At 56.1% G+C, this 17,004-nt stretch overlaps 1 protein-coding gene across 1 annotated transcript in view; it reads right to left on the minus strand.

The window, feature by feature from the left end:
• Positions 1–270: 270 nt before the first annotated feature.
• Positions 271–17,004, minus strand: part of LOC137301250 (B-cell CLL/lymphoma 9-like protein) — a 41,053-nt gene continuing 24,319 nt past the window's right edge. Inside the window, exons 4-5 of the mRNA XM_067970710.1 lie at positions 5,056–5,417; positions 271–401 (exon numbers count right to left, since the gene is read on the minus strand). Coding sequence (XP_067826811.1) covers positions 271–401; positions 5,056–5,417 — 493 coding nt within the window. The remainder of the gene's footprint in view (positions 402–5,055; positions 5,418–17,004) is intronic.

Here is a 17,004-nt window from a genome sequence, read left to right on the forward strand (position 1 = left end):
TGTTCCTGTGTAACAGGCTCGAGGGGCTGAATGGCCTTCTCCTGTTCCTGTGTAACAGGCTCGAGGGGCTGAATGGCCTCCTCCTGTTCCTGTGTAACAGGCTCGAGGGGCTGAATGGCCTCCTCCTGTTCCTATGCAGAAAGGAAATTTAGAAATGAGACGAGCAGGATTTTAGTGAATTGTTTGATCTCATGTTAGTTCGAACAATAGTTAAAAGTGACTACTTTTCACAAAGTGTTTGCTGAAACTGGTGCTTTGGGGACACAAGTGTCACTCACTGTGAGCAGTGACTCCGGGTTTGTCCTCGTCCTCACTGTCTGGTCCCGAATACCACTCGTCTCCGCTGTAGGGCTGCTTGCGTTCCAGAACACAGCGCCTCTTGCTCCTTGGGGCTCCGTCTACTGTCAGAGAAACACACACACAACAGCGACAATGAATCACAAGGTAGAGAATGTCGGGCCACAGAGGTCGAACTTCCTTTCTCACAGCAGCGAGAAAGTGATTCAATTTCCTGTCAGCGGCCGGGAACTTTCTGCTCAAGGGTTAAACACGTCTTAATGGAGGAGCAACACGATCCGTCCTTCTCGATAACCCAACGGGCCCTAGGGATCACCAATGGACCAATGCACTGAGTTACAGGAGATTACCACTGGGAGGTGAGGTGAGGGGACCCAGACTAATACGTCACGCAGCGAGTGGGCAGATCGCACGGACAGCTTTTTAAAAAATTTATTCGTTCACGGGATGTGGGCGTCGCTGGTAAGGCCAGCATTTATTGCCCATCCCTAATTGCCCTCGAGAAGGTGGTGGTGAGCCGCCTTCTTGAACCGCTGCAGTCCGTGTGGTGAAGGTTCTCCCACAGTGCTGTTAGGAAGGGAGTTCCAGGATTTTGACCCAGCGACGATGAAGGAACGGCGATATATTTCCAAGTCGGGATGGTGTGTGACTTGGAGGGGAACGTGCAGGTGGTGTTGTTCCCATGCGCCTGCTGCCCTTGTCCTTCTAGGTGGTAGAGGTCGTGGGTTTGGGAGGTGCTGTCGAAGAAGCCTTGGCGAGTTGCTGCAGTGCATCCTGTGGATGGTGCACACTGCAGCCACTGTGTGTCGGTGGTGAAGGGAGTGAGAGCAGGAAGCAAGTGTGAGAAATAATAAAGAAAGGAAACAAAGAACTTGCATTTATAAAGTGCCTTTCACGACCGCAGGATGTCCCAAAGCGTTTTACAGCCAATTAACTACATTTTGAAGTGTAGTCACTGTTGTAATGTAGGAAATGCAGAAGCCAATTTGTGCACAGCAAGATCCCACAAACAGCAATGCGATAGTGATCAGATAATCTGTTTTAGTGATGTTGGTTGCGGGATAAATATTGGCCCAGGACACCGGGGAGAACTCCCCTGCTCCTCTTCTTCTTGAGAACAGTCAAGATTCAAAGGAAATTAGAGCAGTTGGTGAATTACGGCACAGAGTGCACCGTGGGTGTGGGAGGCACCCGGAATTTTTAGTACAGTCCCCACCGCTTACAGCGGGCGTGATGGTGTAAACGTAATTTGCCCGGCGATACGCGGTGGACGGTAAAACCAAAAGGCGAAGTAAGCAACATATTTGAAAAAAACCCAAGAAATCTCCACTTAGTAACTGCCTCTCCTACTTGTTAGTAGAATCTCATCACTGAGGGAACTGCGCTTTAACCAGGTGTGAACAGCTGATTGAATCTGCTCGAACACCTGACTTTGTCTGAAATCAGCAGAGCCTATTAAATGGGTAAATATTCATTGATCTGCCCAAAATAGTCGGTGCGCTTAATACGGTTTAATCGACTCCGACAAAGTTTACCCTCAGTAAACGTGAGCTCACCCAAAACTCTACTGCCCGTTTCCTAACTCACACCAAGTCCCATTCAACTATCACCCCTGTGCTCGCTGACCGACATTGACCCCCGGGCCAGTAATGCCAGGATTTAAAAATTCCCGTCCTTGTGTTCAAATCCCTCCACGGCCTCGCCTCTCCCCATCATTAGTCCTGCACCGTGGATCTCATTCCAAGAGGGAAAGCTTCTGTGCTCGGAATTTCTTTCTGTGCTGAGATTTCGTTTTCTGCTTTAATTTCAGAGACAGGCTGTTGTTATAATTAAACTTCACATGAAACGTTTGCAGGAAACCATCCAACAGACTGACAGGACTCAACGGACTCGGGTCACAGAAACGCCCGCGCGACGACACTTGCACGAGCGTCACAGAAACGCCCGCGCGACGACACTTGCACGAGCGTCACAGAAACGCCCGCGCGACGACACTTGCACGAGCGTCACAGAAACGCCCGCATGACGACATTTGCACGAGCGTCACAGAAACGCCCGCGCGACGACACTTGCACGAGCGTCACAGAAACGCCCGCGCGACGACACTTGCACGAGCGTCATAGAAACGCCTCGCGCGACGACACTTGCACGAGCGTCGCAGAAACGCCCGCGCGACGACACTTGCACGAGCGTCGCAGAAACGCCCGCGCGACGACACTTGCACGAGCGTCGCAGAAACGCCCGCGCGACGACACTTGCACGAGCGTCGCAGAAACGCCCGCGCGACGACACTTGCACGAGCGTCACAGAAACGCCCGCGCGACGACACTTGCACGAGCGTCACAGAAACGCCCGCGTGACGACACTTGCACGAGCGTCACAGAAACGCCCGTGTGACGACACTTGCACGAGCGTCACAGAAACGCCCGCGCGACGACACTTGCACGAGCGTCACAGAAACGCCCGCGCGACGACACTTGCACGAGCGTCACAGAAACGCCCGCGCGACGACACTTGCACGAGCGTCACAGAAACGCCCGCGCGACGGTGTGTTTGACAAATCTATTAGTTTTTTGAGGATGTAACCAGCAGGATAGATAAAGGGGAACCAGTGGATGTAGTATATTTGGATTTTCAAAAGGCATTCGATAAGGTGCCACTTAAAAGGTTGTTACACAAGATAAGGGTCCATGGGGTTGGGGGTAATATATTAGCATGGATGGAGGATTGGTTAAAGGACAGAAAACAGAGAGTAGGGATAAACGGGTCATTCTCAGGTTGGCAGGCTGTAACTAGTGGGGTACAGCAGGGATCGGTGCTGGGGCCTCAGTTATTTACAATCTATATTAATGACTTAGATGAAGGGACCGAGTGTAATGTATCCAAGTTTGCTGACGATACAAAGCTAGGTAGGAAAGTAAGTTGTGAGGAGGACACAAAGAGTCTACAAAGGGATATCAACAGGTTAAGTGAGTGGGCAAGAAGGTGGCAGATGGAGTATAATGTGGGGAAATGTGAGGTTATTCACTTTGGTAGGAAGAATAGAAAAGCAGAATTTTTTTTTTAAATGGTGAGAAACTATTAAATGTTGATGTTCAGAGGGATTTGGGTGTCCTTGTGCAAGAAACACAAAAAGTTAACATGCAGGTACAGCAAGCAATTAGGAAGGCAAATACTATGCTGACCTTTATTGCAAGGGGGTTAGAGTACAAGAGTAAGGAAGTCTTGCAGCAATTGTATAGGGCTTTGGTGAGACCACACCTGGAGTACTGCGTACAGTTTTGGTCTCCTTACCTAAAGAGGGATATACTTGCCTTAGAGGCGGTGCAACAAAGGTTCACTGGATTGATTCCTGGGATGAGAGGGTTGTCCTATGAGGAGAGATTGAGTAGAATGGGCCTATACTCTCTGGAGTTTGGAAGCATGTGGTGTGTCTCATTGAAACAAATAAAATTCTGAGGGGGCTTGACAGGGTAGATGCTGAGAGGCTGTTTCCCCTGGCTGGAGAGTCTGGAACTAGAGAGCAGTCTCAGGATAAGGGGTCGGCCATTTAAGACTGAGATGAGGAATTTCTTCACTCAGAGGATTGTGAATCTTTGGAATTCTCTACCCTGTTGTGTATGTTCAAGGCTGAGATCGATAGATTTTTGGACTCCAAGGGAATCAAGGGATATGGGGATCGGGCGGGAAAGTGGAGTTGAGGTCAAAGATCAGCCATGATCTGATTAAATGGCGGAGCAGGCTCGAGGGGCCGAATGGCCTACTCGTGTTCCTATTTCTTATCCTCTTATTTGTGTGAGTGTCACTCAGTCCCAGAAATCATTTAAATTTTATTCTTGATCTCTTCACCGTGAATTTTAACTTTGGTTTTCATAAAAAAAACAACTTTGTTTAAATTTTAATGAAGTAGAATGATTTCAGTCGAATGAAGTCATCTGAACTGAGGCAGCGGAACGGCCCCTGTGGAATTGGACCTCTGTGGGACTCACTGCCTTCGGGCAAGGGGAGGACCAACTAGCTGAGGATAGTGGCTACTCGAGCAGGTCAGAGGCTGGGTATTCTGCAGCGAGTGACTCACCTCCTGACTCCCCAGAGCCTTTCCACCATCTACAAGGCACAAACTGGGGTTGTATTCTCCAGAGTTTAGAAGGTTAAGGGGTGATCTGATTGAAGTTTATAAGATATTAAGGGGAACGGATAGGGTGGATAGAGAAAAACTATTTCCGCTGGTTGGGGATTCTAGGAGGGGGCACAGTCTAAAAATTAGAGCCAGACCTTTCAGGAGTGAGATTAGAAAACATTCCTACACACAAAGGGTGGTAGAAGTTTGGAACTCTCTTCCGCAAATGGCAATTGATGCTAGCTCAATTGCTAAATTTAAATCTGAGATAGATAGCTTTTTGGCAACCAAAGGTATTAAGGGATATGGGCCAAAGGCAGGTATATGGAGTTAGATCACAGACCAGCCATGATCTTATCAAATGGCGGAGCAGGCACGAGGGGCTGAATGGCCTACTCCTGTTCCTATGTTTCCCCCCGCCACCCCCGCCGTACCTTAGCAATTTCCTCCTGCCTTGGAAAGCAACTACATTAAGTGATACAGGAAAAACGTTCTTTCCTCCTCTGACTCCTCTTGTCCTCGTCACTCACTCCACTTTGTCACTTTATCATTGGTGGCTGCTCATTCAAGCACCACGCTCTCTCCCTCTGGAACTCCTGGCCCAATTCTCTCCGCCTCGCCACCTCGAGCGAACCCACCTTTCGATTCCGGGTCTACGATGGGCGTGCTCGTCTCCCGCTGGTCTCCCGAGTCCACGGAGATGCTCCTTTCCCGTTTCACTTTCCCCTTCAACGCCCCCAGGCTGGGCACGGAGTTCTGGCTGCCTTTGAGCCCAGAGTTTCCGGGAGAGATTTTGCTGCCGTGATTGCCCACTCCCCCGCCCTTTGACCCCAGGCCGCAGGGCGTTCCTTGGCTCGCATTCGGGCTGCTGCTGACCGGCTTGCCGTGATTGGTCAGTTTACTGTCCGGGTGCATTTGATTGGTGGCGGGTTTTGGAGACGGGACTGGTGGGATCCGAATTTCCACCTCGTGTTTCACTTTCAGACTGTTCTCAGAAAATCTGCAATAACAAAAATAAATAAATAAATAGAAACAAAGTCAGACTTTGTGACTGCACAAAAAACAAATCCCGATTCCCGGCGGCCTGCTCCTGAAGGAAGTAATCGCACCGCGGGTAGAACCTCACCTGGTGCGGGATCGCAGAGCCACGCGGATCATTAACAATTCATGGTGGGGGGGCAAGGGAGGAGAAGGTGGGGGGGCAAGGGAGGAGAAGGTGGGGGGGCAAGGGAGGAGAAGGTGGGGGGGCAAGGGAGGAGAAGGTGGGGGGGCAAGGGAGGAGAGGGAGGGGGGGCAAGGGAGGAGAGGGAGGGGGGGCAAGGGAGGAGAGGGAGGGGGGGCAAGGGAGGAGAGGGAGGGGGGGCAAGGGAGGAGAGGGAGGGGGGGCAAGGGAGGAGAGGGAGGGGGGGCAAGGGAGGAGAGGGAGGGGGGGCAAGGGAGGAGAGGGAGGGGGGGCAAGGGAGGAGAGGGAGGGGGGGCAAGGGAGGAGAGGGAGGGGGGCAAGGGAGGAGAGGGAGGGGGGGGCAAGGGTGGAGAGGGAGGGGGGGGCAAGGGTGGAGAGGGAGGGGGGGCAAGGGTGGAGAGGGAGGGGGGGGCAAGGGTGGAGAGGGAGGGGGGGCAAGGGTGGAGAGGGAGGGGGGGCAAGGGTGGAGAGGGAGGGGGGGGCAAGGGTGGAGAGGGAGGGGGGGCAAGGGTGGAGAGGGAGGGGGGGCAAGGGTGGAGAGGGAGGGGGGGCAAGGGTGGAGAGGGAGGGGGGGCAAGGGTGGAGAGGGAGGGGGGGGCAAGGGTGGAGAGGGAGGGGGGGGCAAGGGTGGAGAGGGAGGGGGGGGCAAGGGTGGAGAGGGAGGGGGGGGCAAGGGTGGAGAGGGAGGGGGGGGCAAGGGTGGAGAGGGAGGGGGGGGCAAGGGTGGAGAGGGAGGGGGGGGCAAGGGTGGAGAGGGAGGGGGGGGCAAGGGTGGAGAGGGAGGGGGGGCAAGGGTGGAGAGGGAGGGGCAAGGGAGGAGAGCGAGGGGGGGCAAGGGAGGAGAGGGAGGGGGGGCAAGGGAGGAGAGGGAGGGGGGGCAAGGGTGGAGAGGGAGGGGGGGCAAGGGTGGAGAGGGAGGGGGGGCAAGGGTGGAGAGGGAGGGGGGGCAAGGGTGGAGAGGGAGGGGCAAGGGAGGAGAGCGAGGGCAATGGGGGAGAGGGACACCACCTCCTGGGGGTGGGGGCAGTGCTCTAGGGTGAGAGGTGAATCCGCTTACAAAGAATGAGAGAAGAGGGGGAGCAGCAAATAAACCAGACCAAGAAACGGTCTCAGGTGGAGGATGGGGAGGATATTCCATTTCCTCCCCTCCCCCTGCCCCCCACCCCCCACCCCGCCACAGTGGCTGCACGACACGCCGGACTGAGGATGGGACAAATTTGGGGCCTCCGAGTCTCTCTGCTTCACCTCTGGCGTGCTGTTGGCCGCCGTGGGCCATGGGGCAAGACGGGGGTGACGGAGGAGGGAGCTGCCCCCTCCCCCGGGGTAACTGACCCTAACCGTGAGTAACACTAGCGTTTATATTTAGCAGCAGGTAAACACAACTGAATCGACATTGAGAAGAGAGTGTGACACTCAGTGAGCAAAACTAGGGGCAGCAACAGGGAAAAGTAAGAACAGCAGAGAGAGACTAAAGGAGACTCTTAGCGGATTGAAGCTGGAGTCAGTCTGCTGGATTCTAACATAACAGCAGTGCGCATGCTGGCTGCACAGGAACCGTCCACTCGTGAACACACAGGGGAACGGCACAGCTAACCAGACCTCACTGGAACTGTGAGGAGCCTGGATTGCAGAGCAGGAGCCCAGGAGGGTCACTCCCAATGACCCTACAATTAGAGCAGAGTGTCACAGAGCCAGTCTCATTCCAAACGGGCCGGTTCTCATTATCAGCCACGCGCCCCACAGCATCAACCGAACAGACACCAATCTGCATAACTCTGATACTGTAAACTGGACAATTAAACACTGAGCGGTCATTGTCACAACCGTACGTTGGGGATAGTGTACAACTGGTCAGTGCACCGTCACAGATGGTCACAGTCCTTGTACACAGCTCACAACTGGTCAGTGCACTGTCACAGATGGTCACAGTCCTTGTACACAGCTCACAACTGGTCAGTGCACTGTCACAGATGGTCAGTCCTTGTACACAGCTCACACCAGTTTCACCATCGATGACTCCTGGCTCCACAGAGACAGCATTATGCAGCTTATTAACTGCGAATTTCAAACTGAGTCCACTCAGTGACCTGGGGTAGTCATCAGTCCGAGGACAGAATCTGAACCCAGACCTCTCTCCTTTTGAGTAGTGAATCCTTCAACCTCGAAATCACAGCGCACAAAATATATTCAGTAAATATCAGAGGACTGAAATCAGCACTATGGGGATTTAAGGAAAGAAACTGTCTGAATCATTTCATAAAAAAAACTTCACTCCATTTTTGAAATCCTGCTGAACAGATATCACTCCCCCAGCCTCGTCCCTTTTGTTACACGAGTCTCGAGACAGTTGTATACTCACCCAGAAGAAAGGCGTCCCTCACAACCCTGCACCGTAAACTACACCAGGTTACAGCACAAAGTAACACAAGAGACTCGAGATGTCCCTAACCCCTCCGACATGTGCTTGCCGTCACACATTAGGTGGGTGATGTGACTCCAATCGCATACACTCACTGCCGAGTGCCTCCTTCCCTCTTAACATTCAGAGAACCTGGCTGCAATCCTCGCACCTACACATACAGCTTCCTCTCCTCAACTCAGCGAGATCACTTCAAACGAAAGCATGACTCATGCCTGAAACCACAGCTTGTCGCTACACGATTTATATGTGTGGAATTCAGTCACTCAGACCCTTGCTCTTAATCTCAGGCATAAACAAAAGACCTCGTTCGTTCTCTCTCTCTCGCTCTTTTTCTCTCTCTCTCTCCCTCTCTCGAACGCTCAGACTTTCGAACGAGCTGCATTCCCATCTACTTACCTGTGACACGCACCCTGCCCAACAGAAATCTGTCCTTTGAACACAGTCTGAACTTGGCATAACAAACCCCCCATATTTTTGTTTTACAAAGAAAGAGCAAACCAGAAATTCATTTTAGAACCGATCTGTGTCATTGGCTGATTCAGAACATTGCTGCTTGTAAACCCCATGCCAAACATTTCATCAAACTGTAAGGCACAAAGCTCAGACTGTACGAGGCCAGACGTCCCCACCGGTCGGTGACAATGGGAAACATCAAACGAGGCTGTCAGCAATCGGTGTGATCACCACTCCTTTAAACACAATCCACAGTCCAGATACTTTCATATAGAGACTCTGATCACTAATGGCTGACTCATTTTTGGGCTGTGAGTGAATGGCTCACCTTAGATCACTGAGGTGGGCAAGGCAGCTCAGACAAACTTTGTTTGGAATGAAATTAACTGCCAGAGAAAATGAATTGGAGGGAAACTATACAACATGACTCTGATCTATGTACCAGCGAAGGGCTCCCTGCAGAACCTAGAGATAACTTCGGCGATTTCATGAATGAGGGAAGGTCCAGATCGTAGAATCATAGAGCACACATGGAGGCCATTCAGCCCATCGTGCCTGTGCCGGCTCTTTGAAAGAGCTATCCCAATTAATCCCATTCCCCTGCTCTTTCCCCAGAGTCCTGCAAATGTTCTCCTTTTCAAATATTTATCTAATTCCCTTTTGAAAGTTGCAACTGAATCTGCTTCCACTGCCCTTTCAGGCAGTGCATTCCAGATCATAACAACTCGCTGCGTAAAAAAACTTCTCCTCATCTCCCCTCTGGCTCTTTTGCCGATTACCTTAAATCTGTGTCCTCTGGTTACCGACCCTCCTGGCACTGGAAACAGTTTCTCCTTATTTACTCTATCAAAACCCTTCAGAATTTTGAACACCTCGATCAGATCGCCCCTTAATCTTCTCTGCTCGAAGAACAATCCCAGCTTCTCCAGTCTTGTTTACTGGGGAGAGGAAGAAATTTCAAGATGATGGGCCTGAGGTGGGAGACGGTGGGGGGCGAGGGGCCCGGGGAGACGGTGGGGGGCGAGGGGCCCGGGGAGACGGTGGGGGGCGAGGGGCCCGGGGAGACGGTGGGGGGCGAGGGGCCCGGGGAGACGGTGGGGGGCGAGGGGCCCGGGGAGACGGTGGGGGCGAGGGGCCCGGGGAGACGGTGGGGGGCGAGGGGCCCGGGGAGACGGTGGGGGGCGAGGGGCCCGGGGAGACGGTGGGGGGCGAGGGGCCCGGGGAGACGGTGGGGGGCGAGGGGCCCGGGGAGACGGTGGGGGGCGAGGGGCCCGGGGAGACGGTGGGGGGCGAGGGGCCCGGGGAGACGGTGGGGGGCGAGGGGCCCGGGGAGACGGTGGGGGGCGAGGGGCCCGGGGAGACGGTGGGGGGCGAGGGGCCCGGGGAGACGGTGGGGGGCGAGGGGCCCGGGGAGACGGTGGGGGGCGAGGGGCCCGGGGAGACGGTGGGGGGCGAGGGGCCCAGGGAGACGGTGGGGGGCGAGGGGCCCGGGGAGACGGTGGGGGGCGAGGGGCCCGGGGAGACGGTGGGGGGCGAGGGGCCCGGGGAGACGGTGGGGGGCGAGGGGCCCGGGGAGACGGTGGGGGGCGAGGGGCCCGGGGAGACGGTGGGGGGCGAGGGGCCCGGGGAGACGGTGGGGGGCGAGGGGCCCGGGGAGACGGTGGGGGGCGAGGGGCCCGGGGAGACGGTGGGGGGCGAGGGGCCCGGGGAGACGGTGGGGGGCGAGGGGCCCGGGGAGACGGTGGGGGGCGAGGGGCCCGGGGAGACGGTGGGGGGCGAGGGGCCCGGGGAGACGGTGGGGGGCGAGGGGCCCGGGGAGACGGTGGGGGGCGAGGGGCCCGGGGAGACGGTGGGGGGCGAGGGGCCCGGGGAGACGGTGGGGGGCGAGGGGCCCGGGGAGACGGTGGGGGGCGAGGGGCCCGGGGAGACGGTGGGGGGCGAGGGGCCCGGGGAGACGGTGGGGGGGCGAGGGGCCCGGGGAGACTTGGCAGGTCAGATCCCCCCCTCTCGGGGGCCCAGATAACACACTGGGTATCATGGTACTGAGCGACACTTGTGAGCAGCAGGGGACAGGAGAATTCCCCCACCCACCCACTCGCTCACCAGTAGCTGCTGAGTCAGGGGTCAACTAGAATTACAGTAACATCCAGACTGCAGGGAAAAGCCCCTTTTGTTTCTCTTCCCCCTCCTCTCACCCCCATACAAACTCTTCTCAGTGACTCTCTCCAAGCCTCGCTCACTACACAGCGTGAGCCAGTGCACAGGCAGAGAGCGTGCACCGGGCTCACAATCAGAGCACACTAAGGCGGGAGGTTGAGGGGAATTCTTTTCACCCAGAAAGTAATCGAATTACGGAATAAGTCACCAGGGGAGAACATTTAACCGACAGTGTAAATGGGGTCAAGGGGCAATTAGGTATGTTTCTGGAGAGAAGGCGGGATTGAGGGATATGGAGAGAAGGCGGGATTGAGGGATAAGGAGGGAAGGCGGGATTGAGGGATATGGAGAGAAGGCGGGATTGAGGGATATGGAGAGAAGGCGGGATTGAGGGATAAGGAGAGAAGGCAGGATTGAGGGATATGGAGGGAAGGCGGGATTGAGGGATATGGAGAGAAGGCGGGATTGAGGGATATGGAGAGAAGGCGGGATTGAGGGATATGGAGAGAAGGCGGGATTGAGGGATATGGAGAGAAGGCGGGATTGAGGGATAAGGAGAGAAGGCGGGATTGAGGGATAAGGAGAGAAGGCGGGATTGAGGGATATGGAGAGAAGGCGGGATTGAGGGATATGGAGAGAAGGCGGGATTGAGGGATATGGAGAGAAGGTGGGATTGAGGGATATGGAGAGAAGGCGGGATTGAGGGATATGGAGAGAAGGCGGGATTGAGGGATATGGAGAGAAGGTGGGATTGAGGGATATGGAGAGAAGGCGGGATTGAGGGATATGGAGAGAAGGCGGGTAGATTTGCCTGATCCATAAAAAGCAATGGGCTCATTGGAGGTAATGTTTTTTTCCGTTCCAAAATATTCTCAGGTGATCTTAAGACACGCACAGCGATAGGAAGCAGGGCCAGACACTCACTGACCTGTCAATGCGGACAGAGCTTTTGAGATTTAAAAATACGCAGCTATTTGTTGTCCCGGGTCAGATTCCAGCCTGGTCTCCGCTGAGCTTGCTGTCCCTGTTGGGCTCAGTGCCCCTTGGGTTAGGGAGTGGGGGCTTAAAAAACAAGTTATCAGCCACGGCTCCTCTCCCCATCCCATGGGCCCGGCTGGAATGTTCATGTGTGGATAACTGGTGAGGACAGAGGTTTGGCAGCGATGGATCCAGGCTGGACACACCCTGTACAACCTCACACACGGAGAACGGCCACTGGGCCAGGGGGCGGAAACCTGTCCAGCACCACTGGAACCCGTACCCCGAGAATCAGCACCACTGGAACCCGTACCCCGAGAATCAGCACCACTGGAACCCGTACCCCGAGAATCAGCACCACTGGAACCCGTACCCCGAGAATCAGCACCACTGGAACCCGTACCCCGAGAATCAGCACCACTGGAACCCGTACCCCGAGAATCAGCACCACTGGAACCCGTACCCCGAGAATCAGCACCACTGGAACCCGTACCCCGAGAATCAGCACCACTGGAACCCGTACCCCGAGAATCAGCACCACTGGAACCCGTACCCCGAGAATCAGCACCACTGGAACCCGTACCCCGAGAATCAGCACCACTGGAACCCGTACCCCGAGAATCAGCACCACTGGAACCCGTACCCCGAGAATCAGCACCACTGGAACCCGTACCCCGAGAATCAGCACCACTGGAACCCGTACCCCGAGAATCAGCACCACTGGAACCCGTACCCCGAGAATCAGCACCACTGGAACCCGTACCCCGAGAATCAGCACCACTGGAACCCGTACCCCGAGAATCAGCACCACTGGAACCCGTACCCCGAGAATCAGCACCACTGGAACCCGTACCCCGAGAATCAGCACCACTGGAACCCGTACCCCGAGAATCAGCACCACTGGAACCCGTACCCCGAGAATCAGCACCACTGGAACCCGTACCCCGAGAATCAGCACCACTGGAACCCGTACCCCGAGAATCAGCACCACTGGAACCCGTACCCCGAGAATCAGCACCACTGGAACCCGTACCCCGAGAATCAGCGCCCGTGGAACCCGTACCCCAATGAGAGTCAGTGTCTGTGGGACCCGTACCCCGGTGAGAGTCAGTGCCTGTGGGACCCGTACCCCAGTGAGAGTCAGTGTCTGTGGAACCCGTACCCCAGTGAGAGTCAGTTTCTGTGGGACTCGTACCCCAGTGAGAGTCGGTGTGTGTGGGACCCGTACCCCAGTGAGAGTCAGTGTCTGTGGAACCCGTACCCCAGTGAGAGTCAGTGTCTGTGGGACCCGTACCCCAGTGAGAGTCAGTGTCTGTGGGACCCGTACCCCAGTGAGAGTCAGTGTCTGTGGGACCCGTACCCCGGTGAGAGTCGGTGTCTGTGGGACCCGTACCCCAGTGAGAGTCGGTGTCTGTGGGACCCGTACCCCAGTGAGAGTCAGTGTCTGTGGGACCCGTACCCCAGTGAGAGTCGGTGTCTGTGGGACCCGTACCCCAGTGAGAGTCGGTGTCTGTGGGACCCGTACCCCAGTGAGAGTCGGTGTCTGTGGGACCCGTACCCCAGTGAGAGTCGGTGTGTGTGGGACCCGTACCCCAGTGAGAGTCGGTGTCTGTGGGACCCGTACCCCAGTGAGAGTCGGTGTCTGTGGGACCCGTACCCCAGTGAGAGTCAGTGTCTGTGGGACCCGTACCCCAGTGAGAGTCGGTGTCTGTGGGACCCGTACCCCAGTGAGAGTCAGTGTCTGTGGGACCCGTACCCCAGTGAGAGTCAGTGTCTGTGGGACCCGTACCCCAGTGAGAGTCGGTGTCTGTGGGACCCGTACCCCAGTGAGAGTCGGTGTCTGTGGGACCCGTACCCCAGGGAGAGTCGGTGTCTGTGGGACCCGTACCCCGGTGAGAGTCAGTGCCTGTGGGACCCGTACCCCAGTGAGAGTCAGTGTCTGTGGAACCCGTACCCCAGTAAGAGTCAGTTTCTGTGGGACTCGTACCCCAGTGAGAGTCGGTGTGTGTGGGACCCGTACCCCGGTGAGAGTCAGTGTCTGTGGAACCCGTACCCCAGTGAGAGTCAGTGTCTGTGGGACCCGTACCCCAGTGAGAGTCAGTGTCTGTGGGACCCGTACCCCAGTGAGAGTCAGTGTCTGTGGGACCCGTACCCCGGTGAGAGTCGGTGTCTGTGGGACCCGTACCCCAGTGAGAGTCGGTGTCTGTGGGACCCGTACCCCAGTGAGAGTCAGTGTCTGTGGGACCCGTACCCCAGTGAGAGTCGGTGTCTGTGGGACCCGTACCCCAGTGAGAGTCGGTGTCTGTGGGACCCGTACCCCAGTGAGAGTCGGTGTGTGTGGGACCCGTACCCCAGTGAGAGTCGGTGTCTGTGGGACCCGTACCCCAGTGAGAGTCAGTGTGTGTGGGACCCGTACCCCAGTGAGAGTCGGTGTCTGTGGGACCCGTACCCCAGTGAGAGTCTGTGTGTGTGGGACCCGTACCCCAGTGAGAGTCGGTGTCTGTGGGACCCGTACCCCAGTGAGAGTCTGTGTCTGTGGGACCCGTACCCCAGTGAGAGTCAGTGTCTGTGGGACCCGTACCCCGGTGAGAGTCGGTGTCTGTGGGACCCGTACCCCAGTGAGAGTCAGTGTCTGTGGGACCCGTACCCCAGTGAGAGTCAGTGTCTGTGGGACCCGTACCCCAGTGAGAGTCAGTGTCTGTGGGACCCGTACCCCAGTGAGTGTCGGTGTCTGTGGGACCCGTACCCCAGTGAGAGTCAGTGTCTGTGGGACCCGTACCCCAGTGAGAGTCAGCACCTTTGGGGGTGGATGAGAGAAACTGTAAAATAGAAAAGAGCGAGATGAAAGAGTACATTTCACAGAGTGGAAGGGAAGTTGGGTGGTGGAACAATGGAGAGGCTGTGAGTGTGGAGCAGAGCCTGTGAGGGGCGGAGAGAAGTTTAGAGTTTGCTCCTGCAAGCCTGCACACAAATACTGGCAAGAGGCGCCCAAATGCTTCAGGATCAAAGAGCTCCCGACTGCACTCAGTAGAAACCCCAGCACACAGGGAACGGTTCCAGAACGGCCTTGCTCAGCCCGGGCCGCACATCACGCGGGATCGCGTGTACCACACTTGGAGTGTTATCCTTCAGCTGGTGCAGAGTCACAAGCAGCGTGAATGGGGAACCCTCCCAGTCTGTCGAGGGCTGAGTCCTCTGGCAGTGTAATGGAGAGGTGGGGAAGGATTACAAGGCAGTCGGCCAGCTGAGGGGGGTCCTGCGAGAGTGAACTGGAATCTAGAGCATGTCAGTGGATCCTGAACAGGCTGGAGGGCCTTTAAAATGATGAAAGGGTTTGATAGGGTGGACGTAGAGAAGATATTTCCACTGGTGGGGAAGACCAGAACTAGGGGCCATAAATATAAGATAGTCAGTAATAAATCCAGTTGGGAGTTCAGGAGAAACTCCTTTACCCAGAGAGTGGTGAGAATGTGGAACTCGCTCCCACAAGGAGTGGTTGAGGTGAATAGTGTAGATGCATTTAAGGGGAAGCTGGATAAACACATGAGGAAGAAAGGAATAGAAGGATATGGTGATAGGGTGAGATGAAGTAGGGAGGAAGGAGGCTCGTGTGGAGCATAAACTCCGGCATGGACCCGTTGGGCCGAATGGCCTGTTTCTGTGCTGTAAATTCCATCTAACTCCTGTCACTTAACAAGGGAAGAAAAATAAACATGGAATAGGTTCAGCCACAGGAATAAAAACAAACGATGAGACCAGGTGTCCTCTACGGGGCAGACAGGTGGGTCGAGGGCGCGGTTAGGCTGGTATGGAGATGGCCATGGCCACGGCACGCCCGAGACCCGGGCCCAGGCACACTCGGTTCCATCCCCAATCCCTCGTGCCCTGCTGCTCCTCGGTCAGACTGCCTCCTTCCACCAGGCTAAATACGTTACAGAATGGGAAGGGTGCTCAGGTAGGACCAGCTGATCCGAGGATCTAAGACCCTGTATTGACTTGGTCGCGAGTCGGACGCAACCCGGTCGTGCAAACGGCTCACTTCACAACAGAATCGTGATGGGTGTGTGTAAATTGTGCTAACCCTCTCACAGCTTAGCACTGGCTGCTGGGAGTTAGCGTACAGACCCTAGTGCACGTACAGGAAAGTACACAGCGTTATAGTTCGGAGCTGTCCACAGAGTTGAGTCAGGACTAGACAACTGAAACTCAGGCCTGTGGATGTGAGGGAAAGGAGGGAGGGAGGGAAGGAGGGAAAGGAGAGAGAGAGAGGGAGGGAGGAAAAGGAGAGAGAGGGAGGGAAGGAGGGAAAGGAGAGAGGGAGGGAAAGGAGAGAGAGAGGGAGGGAAGGAAAGGAGAGAGAGAGGGAGGGAAGGAAAGGAGAGAGAGAGGGAGGGAAGGAAAGGAGAGAGGGAGGGAGGGAGGGAGGGAAAGGAGAGAGGGAGGGAGGGAGGGAAAGGAGAGAGGGAGGGAGGGAAAGGAGAGAGGGAGGGAGGGAGGGAGGGAGGGAGGGAGGGAGGGAAAGGAGAGAGGGAGGGAGGGAGGGAAAGGAGAGAGGGAGGGAGGGAAGGAAAGGAGAGAGGGAGGGAGGGAGGGAAAGGAGAGAGGGAGGGAGGGAGGGAGGGAAAGGAGAGAGGGAGGGAGGGAGGGAGGGAGGGAGGGAGGGAGGGAAAGGAGAGAGGGAGGGAGGGAGGGAGGGAAAGGAGAGAGGGAGGGAGGGAAAGGAGAGAGGGAGGGAGGGAAAGGAGAGAGGGAGGGAGGGAAAGGAGAGAGGGAGGGAGGGAAAGGAGAGAGGGAGGGAGGGAGGGAGGGAAAGGAGAGAGGGAGGGAGGGAGGGAAAGGAGGGAGGGAAAGGAGAGAGGGAGGGAGGGAAAGGAGAGAGGGAGGGAGGGAAAGGAGAGAGGGAGGGAGGGAAAGGAGAGAGGGAGGGAGGGAAAGGAGAGAGGGAGGGAGGGAAAGGAGAGAGGGAGGGAGGGAAAGGAGAGAGGGAGGGAGGGAAAGGAGAGAGGGAGGGAGGGAAAGGAGAGAGGGAGGGAGGGAGGGAAAGGAGAGAGGGAGGGAGGGAAAGGAGAGAGGGAGGGAGGGAGGGAAAGGAGAGAGAGAGGGAAGGAAAGGAGAGAAAGGAGAAAGGATAGAGGGAGGGAGGGAGGGAGGAAAAGGAGAGAGGGAGGGAGGAAAAGGAAGACTTGACAACTCCCATTTCTATCGCGCCTTTCACGACCTCAGGACGTCCCAAAGCGCTTTACAGCCAATGAATGACTTTTGAAGTGCGGTCACTGTTGTAATGTAGGAAACGCAGCAGCCAATTTGCGCACAGCAAGATCCCACAAACAGCAATGAAATAAATGACCAGATAATCTGTTTCAGAGACCGCAGCCCCCTCCCCCCACCCCCAGT

The sequence above is a fragment of the Heptranchias perlo genome, chromosome 33, assembly GCF_035084215.1.
Source record: "Heptranchias perlo isolate sHepPer1 chromosome 33, sHepPer1.hap1, whole genome shotgun sequence".
NCBI classification, from domain to species: Eukaryota; Metazoa; Chordata; class Chondrichthyes; order Hexanchiformes; family Hexanchidae; genus Heptranchias; species Heptranchias perlo.